The sequence below is a fragment of the Echinops telfairi genome, unplaced genomic scaffold (assembly GCF_000313985.2).
Source record: "Echinops telfairi isolate 266 unplaced genomic scaffold, ASM31398v2 ScPeMD7_7468;HRSCAF=8506_0, whole genome shotgun sequence".
In the NCBI taxonomy this organism is placed as follows: Eukaryota; Metazoa; Chordata; class Mammalia; order Afrosoricida; family Tenrecidae; genus Echinops; species Echinops telfairi.
The window spans coordinates 62,943,249-62,954,783 of NW_022111369.1; the positions used below are offsets into that span (position 1 = coordinate 62,943,249).

Sequence of the window (11,535 nt, forward strand, 5' to 3'; positions counted from 1 at the left end):
GGGCCAGCGGCGCTTCGGAACACGAGCTGGGGGGACCCTGGCGGTGGGGCCTGGCCCTGCTATATGCCGGTGCCTCGGCTAGAGTGAGCGGCGACGGCGACGCCTCTTGCCTCGGGCTCTTTCCCAGTCGCAGCGAGTCCGAGAGGGCGGCGGGCGGCGTGAAGGGGATGGAGGACGTTAACTCCAATGTGAACGCGGACCAGGAGGTGCGGAAGCTGCAGGAGCTGGTGAAGAAGCTGGAGAAGCAGAATGAACAGCTGAGGAGCCGCTCCGGGGCCGTGCAGAGCGCCGGCTCGCTGGGGCCCGGCAGCCCGGTGCGGGCCGGCGTGTCCACTCCCTCCTCGGGCGCCGCGTCCCCGCGGGGCTTCCCCTTGGGCCTCAACGCCAAGTCGGGCTGCGGGGCGAGCTCGGGCCCGAAGCGGACAAGCAGCGAGGAGCTGCGGGACGCCACCTCCTTGCTGGCGGCGGGCGAGGGCGGCTTGCTGGACGAGGTGGAGCCGCTGCGGCCCGAGGAGCTGGAGCGCCTGTCAGGCTGCGACGAGGAGGAGGAGAGCTGGTAAGCGCGGGGCGCTGGGCCGTGCCGGGCGGGGCGGGGATGGGCCCCGGGGGCGCAGGGCGCCCGCCGAGGGTCTCCGGGCCGGAACGCCTCGCTTTGTGGGGCCGGATCCGTGCCCGGGCGGCTGACTCGGGGTCTGGCTTTGGCTGCGGGGGACCAGGGCTGGTAGTTGGTTCTCCGCCAGGCTGGGGACTCCAGGTGCTGTCCCCTGTTGGGTTTGGGGGGTTGGCCTCGCCGTGGGAAGAGTCCGAGGTGGGAAGGCGCCTTGCTTTGTGTGAAACGCTGGCTTTCGGACGGCGGCCTGGGAATTTGGGTGGCAGGGAGGGGTCGAGTCCGGGGGACCGAGCGGAGTCGGTTACCTCTATTTCAGTGGCCAGTGCCTTGGGCCGGTGTGAGGTGGATGCCTTTTTGGCGGGGATGTGGAGAGCGTGCGAATCCGCCCTCCCCGACCGGCAGCGGGGCAAAGCTTGCTTTGTGTAGAGAGGGCCGAAGAAGGTGCTGCTTTGTGTGCAGTCAAGGGTGGAATGCGTCTTAGCATTTATGCTGGGGTTTTTTGTTTTTTTTTTAAGAATCAGCTTTGGGATTCAGGGCTGGGAAGTGACAGTTGTCACAGCAACCTCTCCACGTCGTCCTGGGGCCAGAGAAAGGAACCGTATTTGGACATCTGTCTTGTCACAAGCCCTTTTTGATGAAATTGTGGCCCAAACCACAATATCGCTTTCCCCAATGGAAGAGCTAGGGAAGACCCTTTCCATCGTATTTTACTGTCGCTGAATATAAAGATAACCATTGGGAAATTGTCTTCATTTATCTCTTCTGGAGGTTTTACTTTTTGGCTACAGTTTCTTTGTCGAGGTTGAAACTTCTGGTTTAGTGAAAGAAAAAGCCTTCATAAGCACTTGGGTGTATCGCAGGGTTCAAACTTTACTGGGAGATAGTTGAGAGCTTTGCGTTCATACAGACCTGGATTCAGGCCCTGGCTTTGGCTTACTAGCCCCATGACCTTGGGGAGTTACTCGGAGCCTTCTTTCTCCCTGTCATTGATGGGGGAAAGAAAAAAACAAAACAAAACAAAGTTATCTCTACAGAGTTGTGAAGATTAAGTGAGGTAATCTGGGTGTGCCTTTTAACTCTGGGTCTGGCATGTCTTGTGTTAAGCTCAGGGAGGCTGTTATTACACCAAAACGGAGTCATTTAAATCAAAACATAAAACTTAGGAAGCTTGTACAGATTCTCTTGGGAGGTTCTAAGCATTTGTAAGTGTTGATCCCAGTTTAAAAGGTAGTTAGAGTTGGGGAGAGCAAAGCTTATGCAGTTAGATAAGATTGGATATATACAATGACTTGCCAAAAGAATGGTTAGCACAAACCATAGCACACTGCCATTAAGTTTATCCCAGCTCAGTGACCCTGCAGGACAGGGTAGAACTGCCCCTGTGATTTTCCAAGAAAGTAGCTCTTCATGGGAGTGGCTGGGAACAGAAAAGACCAATAATTCAGAAAGTGGGAAGAGAATAATTCACAGTAGTTTGGACAAACTTTAGCGAGGCGGTGGCATTGGAGCCTGGGGTTGGGGAAGAGTGGCAAAAGGGCATTTTTTGTTCTGATTTGAAAACTGCAAGAAGAGAGCTAGAGGTCTTTGTAGAACTCCCAGTTAAGGCAACTTGAATGACAGGTACCCTTGATTATATGATATCAAGCTTTGTTGAATTGCCAAGTGACACCAAATATTATTAGATCTGACTGTCATGAGTTTATCATCTTTGTGTGAAATTATGTCCGCCCAGAGGAATCCTGGGGATTGTATACACTTTAAGAGAACCCAGAATCCTCTGAATGTCGTCACCTGCTTTTTCCAAACGATGTTGATAATGGTGCTCTTAGTAATGTGGACTCGCTGCACTCATCGGCCCATTTTAGATTTTGTATTATTAGAAAACATTCACTCCACTTGGAGAAGCTGATTAAGGATTTGGCTGCTTTGATTTCCAAGCATAAGGTTCATTAGGATAAAGCAAGTTCTAGCTACTATGGCAAGAGGCTTTTCTTTTTAAAGTCATCCTTACTAATTTGATTCCAGCTTCATAGTGGCTACTATAGATGTTTTAATATTTTCTTGACGAGTTTAGTGTGAATTGAAATTTTGAGAACTCACATTTGATTTGGGGTATGTGTTTAGGGTATAGTTCAGCAGGGGATGGGTATCAATGGAAGGTAAGTTCACAGTCAAGACTATTTTCTTTCTTTGAAAGCTAAATGCCTCCCCTTTTATATTTTCTACATATTATACCTTCCTTTTTTATCCAGAGGAATGTCTTTTCCCAAGTATGTGTCACACAGTGCTAATTCAGAATGGGTCAGTAGATGTTTGTTAGGTGTGGTCGGTTCTGACTCACAGCAGCTCGATGTACAACACAACAAAACACTGCCCATTCCAGTGGCCATCCTCACAATTGTAGTCAGTAGGTACTATCTGAATAATAGTTGTGGGGTTTGAGGATCAAATAAATGTGTAAAAACCAAAATTCAAGAAAAATATTTCTTCAATGCTGACCTTTTCTAATATGCTAATGTGTACTCAGTATTGCCATTCTCTAAGAAGTCGTGTTTTCTAGACTTAACGAGAGCTCCCTTTCATTTAGAACATTTAGAAAACAGTGATCTTAAATCAGTGACTTTCTCATTTATTTTCTTTTTTGGACCCAGCTCCCATGGTAAGAAACAGATTTTACATCACAACCGAGTATATATATGTACAATCGAAACAAAAGTGTCACAAAACTGGTTGCTTTCACTACAGGGCATGCATTGATATTTTGTACTGTTTCACCAGGGGAAAATCTCTGGTGACAACCCACTAAGCTGATTTCTTGACCCATTAGTGGATTGCAACTCAGTTGGAAAAGACTGCTCTAGAGCAAAACAAAAGTCTAGGAATGGGAGGTAACAGTGTTGTGCATCCTAGTGTGTCAGGCAGTGCTAGGCAGCTTATAAATATTTTTGTATTTAATTGCACTTAATTTTTATCTTTTATGAGGTAAGGCACATTTTATAGTTAAGGAAACTGAATCTCTCTTGGAGTGTCAAATACACAGAAATGATGGAGCTAGGATTTCAGTCCAGTTCATTCTGCTCTCCAAAGCCTATGCAGTTCCCACTATATTTTGCTTTTCCCCCAAGTCTTTAACCTCTTTCTGCATGAATAACCCCAGAAAGTGTTGGGTTAAGGATTGCACTGCTAACCACAAGCCGTCTGCTCCTGTAAGGATTTACCATCGTGGAAACCCTATATAGGGCACTACGAGTCCAGTCAGATTGATAAGAGGGTTGGATTTTTGAATATATAACTGCCCCTCTCCCCAACTCCTGGAACCCAGGCATAGTAGAAACCACCAGTTCTCGCTGGGAGAAAGTTGAGGCTTTCTACTCCTGTAAACAGTTTCAGTTACCATGGAGGCTGTTCTAATTGTACCCTGTCCTATGAGGGTTGCTGTAAATTGGAATGGACTCAATGGCAGTGAGAGAGTTAACCCCTGATTTTCCCCCTACCACACACTCTAAGCATTCTCTCTCTTTTTTTTTTTTTAATAATTTTATTAGGGGCTCATACAACTCATCACAATCCATACACACATCAATTGTGTAAAGCGCATTTGTACATTCATTGCCCTCATCATTCTCAAAACATTTCCTCTCCACTTAAGTCCCCGGCATTAGGTCCTCATTTTTCCCCTCCCTCCTCGCTCCCCCCTCCCTCATGAGCCTTGATAATTTATAAATCACTATTTTGTCATATCTTGCCCTGTCCGATGTCTCCCATCACCCACTTTTCTGTTGTCCGTCCCCCAGGGAGGAGGTCACATACAGTTTCGCATTCTGTCTTCTTATAGCGGTAATAACTCCAGGCTACTTAACTGTTCTGTAGATAATGTCATCCTCTGCACCTTCAACCTCATCTCATGGTCATTTTTCTCAATGAACTTCAGCTACTGACTGTTGTTAACCGTAGTACCCAGAACTGTATTCAGTATATCTTAGATTCTACTTGGCCAAAGAGTAGGAGGTATGCCTTGCTTGAATTAAATGCTACTACTTACACACACAAAAGAAATCAACAATTTTCAGCTTCTGTTACTTATGTGAAAGTATTACGATTTGCATTTTGTTTTGTTGGTCTCCATTTAGCTATTTAACACGATTTGTTCTTTATAATCTTTAGAATTGTAATACTTAGGGTTTGCAGTGGCTGATTTTAGTTTGGTCATTTTCATATTTGGTGGTCATGCCTACTAGATTATTCAAGTTGTTGATAAAAGTAGTAAATTAGACAAAGGACTCTGAAGTCTACAACTTGACTAGATTCCTCTCAGGTTAACATCAGTTCATTAATCAACACATTGTGGTGGTTTGATAGCTATTAATTCCAACTGTTCTTATAAGACTAACTTCTTGTCTGTGTCAGTATTATGAAAGATTTTGCCAAGGGCCTCTAATTAAGGTACACTGTGCTCACGGTAGGATCCCTAGTGGCACAGTGAGTTGCATGTTGAGATACTAACCACAGGGTCAACAGTTCAAAACCACCAGCCACACTATGGGAGAAAGATGAGGCTATCTACTCTCATAAAGGTTCTTTATAGCTTCAGAAACCCACAGGGGCAGTTCTGCTCTGCCCTGTAGAGTGGCTACTATGAGTCAGAATCAACTTGCTCTGCCAGTGAGTTTGGTTTGGGTTTGGTGTCCATGGGGTTCTCACCTATAGCCATATAAACTTGTCAAAATACAAATGGTCATTAATTTATTTTAACTTGTTTATGGTGAATGTTTTGACTTGGGTAATCATTTTTCCCTTTTCTAACTCTCAGTTTAAAGCAAAACTATAATTTTGCAAGAAATACATTTGTAATACATTTTAAGCTACTAGTTGCCCTCAAGTTGATTCCAACTCGTGGCAGCCCCATGTCTGTCTGAGTAAAACTGTGATACTGAAGGTTTGCAGTGGATGATTTAAAAATTTTTATTTCTACAGAGTACTAAATTCTCCCTTTAGATGTTATTGTGTTTCCCTTTATCCAGGCTTTTAATCATGTCCCTGTTTTCTATGAAGTTTTTGGATTATTTAAAATGATTCTATGATAAAAATTTCAGTTTAGAAGAATAGACCTGAACCCAATAATGCCAGCTTCCTGTCACCTTGTTTCACCTGAACTTTAGTTTTCTTTCAAGAATGCTGTTTCTGCTCTCTTGATTTGGACAATTTTGCAGACCAACAGCATCAAATAATTAACAATCCCTGTGCTTCTCTCTTACGCATATTTCCCTCAGCTTTGTAGGCTGTCAATGTGATTTTTTTCAAAGGTTGGTTGTTGGGTTTTTTGGTTTTTGGTAAGTGAGCTATAATTTACATGCCAAAATGTTTTACGCTTTGAAAGTACAATTCACTGGGTTATAGTCATATAGTTGTGTAGCCATTAGCATACTTCCAGATCATATTTATGACCTGAAAAAGAAACACCAACCCATTAGAAGTCACTCCCCACTGCTCCCTGCCCCAGCTCCACCAATCTACTCTGGTGGCTATGAAATTGCCTACTCCAGTCATTTCTGATAAATAGAACCACATGTAGCTTTTGTTTCTGGCCTCTCACTTAGCATAATGTTTTCAAGGAACATTCCTATTGTAGCATGTGTCCGTTCTTTATTGCTGTATGTTTGTTTTATGTCTGAACACTATCCCATTGTGTGGCTATACGTACTGCATTTGTTTATCCAGTCATCATTTAGGTTGTTCCTACTTTGGAGCAATTATGAGATGCTCCGAATCAAGTTTCTGTGTACACATATTTTCGTTTCTCTTGGCTCTATAGTTAGTACTGGAATTACTATGTCAAGTGGAATTGCTAGGTAAACTTTTCGAGAAGCTGCTAGATTCTCTTCCATAATTGCGGTATAATTCTACCTTACTACCAGTAGGGCATTTCTAGTCTCTTCATTCTTGCCAGCAGACGTTAGAATAGGGAAAGGTGGTTGCCCAAAAGCCAGAGAATTCACCATGTGAAAGTTAAAACAAATTAAAACAGTTCTTGTTGTTATTGAATGTGATTTTGATCACAACCATCCTAGTGGATGTGAAGTGGTCCTATGAAATTTTGACTTGGATTTGCATGCCCACAAGTGGCATCATTGAACTTCTAACCACAGGATCACCGTTCAAAACTACCAGTAACTCTTCTGGAGAAAGAGGAGGCTTTCCACTCTGGTAAAGAGTTACAGTCTCAGAAACCCATGGGGGCAATTCTACCTTGTTCTTTGGGGTTGCTGTGAGTCAAAATTAACTCGATGGCAGTGAGTTTGGTTTTTTGTGTTTTTTAATGACATGATGTGGAACATCTTTTAATTGGCCATTTGTATATCTTCTTTAGAGAAATGTCTTTTAAAACACATTGCCCATTTTCTAATTGGACTGATTGTCTATATTGTCAAGTTGTATGTTCTTTATGTATTCTGAATACTAGGCCTTCATTAGATATAATACATTTGTAAATATTTTCTGTCATTCTGTGGGCTGTCTTCTCACTTTTTGGATGGTATCCTTCAAAACACAAAGTTGCTAATTTTGATGATGTACCATTCATCTATACATTTCTTTTGTTGCTTATGATTTTGGTGCCATAGTTTAAAAACCTCGCCTAATTGGAGGTGATGAAGATTTACTCCTTTTCTCCTTAGGGTTTTATATTTTTAGCTCCTGTATTTAGGTCTTTGATCCATTTTGTGTTCTTATATAATGTGCAGTCGGGAGTCTAGCTTCATTCTTTTTGAGTGTAGATAATCCAACACCATTTAATTAAAGGACTGTTCCTTTCCTCTTGAATGTCTTGGCAACTTTTACAAAAGCCAGTTACCCCTAAGTGTATGGATTTATTCCATTGGTCTGTGTGTCCATCTGTATGGTGGAAGCCCTGGTAGTGCAGTGGGTACTTACTCCATTGCTAATCAAATGGTTAGCATTTCATATTCACCTTGTGACTCTTTAGAAGAAAATTGGTGATCTGCTTTCATAAAGGGTACAGACTAGAAAACCCTATGAGGCAATTGTACTCTGTCACTTACGGTCACATATATGGGTTGAAAATTGGCTCAGTGGCACACAACAATATAACATACTACACAGCTTTGTTGACTAGTTTTTTTGGTAAGTTCTGAAATTAGGACGTGTGATTTCAACTTTTCAAGATTTGTTGACTATTCTGAGTTTCTTGTATTTCCACATGAATTTTAAGTTCAGCGTGTAAATTTCTGAGAAACAGACAGTGGGATTTTGGTAACTCACGCCCATCGAGTCAGTGTGGCCCATAGTGACCCTATAGGACAAGGTAAAACTACTTCTCTAGGTTCCAAGACTGTAACTCTTTATGGCAGTAGAAAACCCATCTCTCTCCCTTGGAGCGACTGGTGGTTTTGAACTCAGGATCTTGCAGATCAAAGCCTAACTGCAGTGAACACTATGCCACTAGGGTTCCTTCAGATTTTGGTAAGGGTTTGTAATCAAATCTGTAGAAAATTTTGGATAGTGTTTTCATCTTAAAAATTTTGACTTTTTAAATTAATGGACACTGAATAAATTTTTACATTTATTTAGGTCTTCCTTATTCTTAACTATATTTTGTAATTTCCAGTGTGCAAGTCTTACACTACTTTTATTACATTTATTCCTCAAATAACTGCCATCAAGTTAATTCCTACTCAGCGTAACTACTTATGCTATTGTGAATAGAATTGATTTCTCAATTTTATTTTATAAAAGATCAAACTGTCAAGGTTTTCATTTTACTAGGACTTACACTGAATGCTTTATGGAAGCAGCAGTCAAGAAAACAAGTGACTCACTGCTTTGAGCAAGTCTACTACACAAGACATTTTTAAAGTGTTTGAGAGCAAGGGTGGCACTTTTAAGACTAAAATGCACCTGATCCAAGTTATGGTATTTTAATCACCTCTTGTGTACATGATAGCTGGATAATGAATGAATAAGGAAGAGTAGAGAATTGATGTGTTTAAATTACGGTTTTGGCAAAGAATCTTGAAAATATTACGAACTGCCAGAAGAATAAACAAGTCTTGGAAGTACAGCCGGGATACTGGAAACAAGGATGACTTGTTTCATGTACTTTGGACAAGTTACTAGGAGAAACCAGTTGCTGGAGAAAGGCATTATGCTTGGTGAAGTGGAGCCTCAGCACAATGCAGGAAGACCCTCAACTGGTTTGACACGATGGTGGCAACAAATAGGCTCAAGCATAACAATTGTGAGGATGGCGCAAGCCTGAAGGGTTTCCTTCTGTTGCACATAGGGTCACCAAGAGTTGGAGCCGATGCAGTGGCACCTAACAACGACTGTGTACAGACATAGAATTTAATTTTGCTTATTGATGTTTGTGATAAATGGCCTGGAGAGCTATAGCTGATCTCTGGTTTCCCTATTGCCCCGAGGCAGGGGTCAGACATACTTACCTTTATGCTCCATCCTTTTTTACTTATTTTTATGCTCCATCCTTTTTTACTTATTTTATGCCCATCCTTTTTTACTTATTCAATCATTGGTCCGTGGCAACACCTCTCCCCAGCCAAATCTCTCTGGTCCTTAGCCCTCAGCCATGAACAAGGAAACCTACCTGTTGATATGTCTCATAGTCCAGTGGTCTCAGCACTACTTCTTTTGCCCTGCTTCGTAGTCTTCCCGCCAGTCTCTGGTGCCACTGGTCTAAGTCTCTGCCACTTTAGACAGATCTGGAATGTGCCCTTTTGATGGACTGGACCTTCTCTCTGTGTTGAGATGATTCTTAGGCACAGAGGAGTGACCTTGATGGAGGTGTGGCTTTTGCCTAGCTGACTGTACCCCCAAGGATGATGTCTTAAGTCACACCTTCTAGTAGAGACTAAAGATACCCCTAAGGAAACAAAGGCTGTTGACTTCATTCATACTCTCTACTAAAGTCAAAACTCAATCCCACCGTAATCCTGGCTATTTGCATAGCACAGAACGTCCCCAACATGGGTTTATAACCAAAGGCATAGAGTTCAGAAGTATCATATCATAGAAGGAATTATGGCTAGATGGCCATAGAAGTAATAGTTTGTGTGTGTTTGGGGTGCGTGTGTGTATGTCTGCATACATAGTGTGTATATGTGTGTGTGTGTGTGTGTGTGTGTGTGCATGCACGCATATCCTTTAAAGCGGTGGTTCTCAACCTTTGCCGTGACCCTTTAAGACAGTTCCTCATGTTGTGGTGGCCTCCAACCATAAAATTATTTTCATTGCTACTTCATAACTAATTTTGTTACCGTTATGAATCATCATGTAAGTATCTGATATACAGGATGTTATTTTCATTGTTACAAATGGAACATAATTAAAGCATAGTGATTCATCACAAAAGCAATATGTCATTTTATATTGTGAAATATTTATTTCTAATTAAAAATAAACGAAATTTTGTCTTGAAGCATGGTGTAGCATGGCTAACAGTCTTCAGGTTCTCAATATGTGAGTGTATCTGCATGTGGACAGACCCTCCTGGAGACTGATAGAGGAGCGTTGTCTCAGTTCCTAAGACCATCGGAAATATGTGCTTTCTGATGGTCTTAGGTGACCCTTGTGAAAGGGTCGTTCGACCCCCAAAGGGTTCTCAACCCATAGGTTGAGAACTACTTTAGAATTTTCATATGTAGAAGATCTTGTTATATGTGACTCAAGACAGTTTTACTTGTTTTCCAATCTGGATGCCTTTTATTTCATTTTCTTGCCTTTACATCTTACCTGGCTAGAACCTCCAGTACAATGTTATGAAAAGAACAAGGATCTTTAATGTGATTTTAGAAGTTTATTCTATTGCTTTTTCATTGCTTTTTAAAAATTGTTTGTAAGTATGGATTGTGATGAGTTATTTTTTCTAAAATTGTGGTTAAAACATCTACAATAAAATATTTACCAATTTAGTGATCTTTACATGTGTGATTCAGTGATATTGATACATTATTCACATTGTGCAGTCACTGCCCCCTAAACTAAAATTCCTTTTCTACCTCCCTCCCACCTTGTCAGTTGCTAACAGTCTTGGTTTATTTCATGTGAGGTCGTATATTTGTCCTTTTGTGATTATTTCACTCAGAATAATGCATCATGACTTCATTTTTTCTGTATATAACCGAATAGTATTCATTTGTCTGTAAGCCACTCTTTGTTTAGTCATTCATCTATTGATGGGCATTTCTTTTTCCACCATTTGATCTGCAAATAGCTGCAGTGAATATTGGTGTCTAGATTGGGATTGCTGGCTCCTGTGGCAGTTCTTTGTTCAACTTTTTGAAGAACAGCTAAACTTTTCCAGAGCTATAGTTTACATTCCTACAAACCCTGGAAGATTCCAGTTTATCCACAACTTAACCAACAGCTGCTATTTTCCTTTTTTTTTTCTTCCATTCCCATTTCAATGGAAGTGATATGGTATCTCGTTGTGGTTATCATTTGCATCTACCTGATGGAGCCTGAGGTGACTAGCATTGGGCCTTGATCCTCAAGGTCAATAGTTTGACACCATGAGCAGCTCTACAGGAGGAAAAACAAAAAAACTCCATGGATTCATGAGTCCATGCCAATTCTTAGCGACTCTATGGGACAGGATAAAACTACCCCAATGAGTTCCTGAGACTATACCGTATATACTCGAGTATAAACCAAACCAAATATCAGCCAAGGCACCTAATTTTACCACAAAAACTGCATTAAAAATGTACTGAAAAGCTCAGCTTATCCACGAGTATATATGGTAAGTCTTTTTTTTATATATCGTTTTATTAGGTGCTCATACAACTCTTATCACAATTCATACATACATCAATTGTGTAAAGCACATTTGTACAATTATTGCCCTCATCATTCTCAAAACATTTGCTCTCCACTTAAGCCCCTGGCATCAG

At 41.7% G+C, this 11,535-nt stretch overlaps 1 protein-coding gene across 4 annotated transcripts in view; it reads left to right on the plus strand.

The window, feature by feature from the left end:
• Positions 1–6: 6 nt before the first annotated feature.
• Positions 7–11,535, plus strand: part of SLAIN2 (SLAIN motif family member 2) — a 79,236-nt gene continuing 67,707 nt past the window's right edge. For all 4 annotated transcript variants that reach the window (XM_045284194.1, XM_004706276.2, XM_045284196.1 and 1 more), the window contains exon 1: positions 7–556. In XM_045284194.1, coding sequence (XP_045140129.1) covers positions 168–556 — 389 coding nt within the window. In that variant the 5' untranslated portion in view covers positions 7–167. The remainder of the gene's footprint in view (positions 557–11,535) is intronic.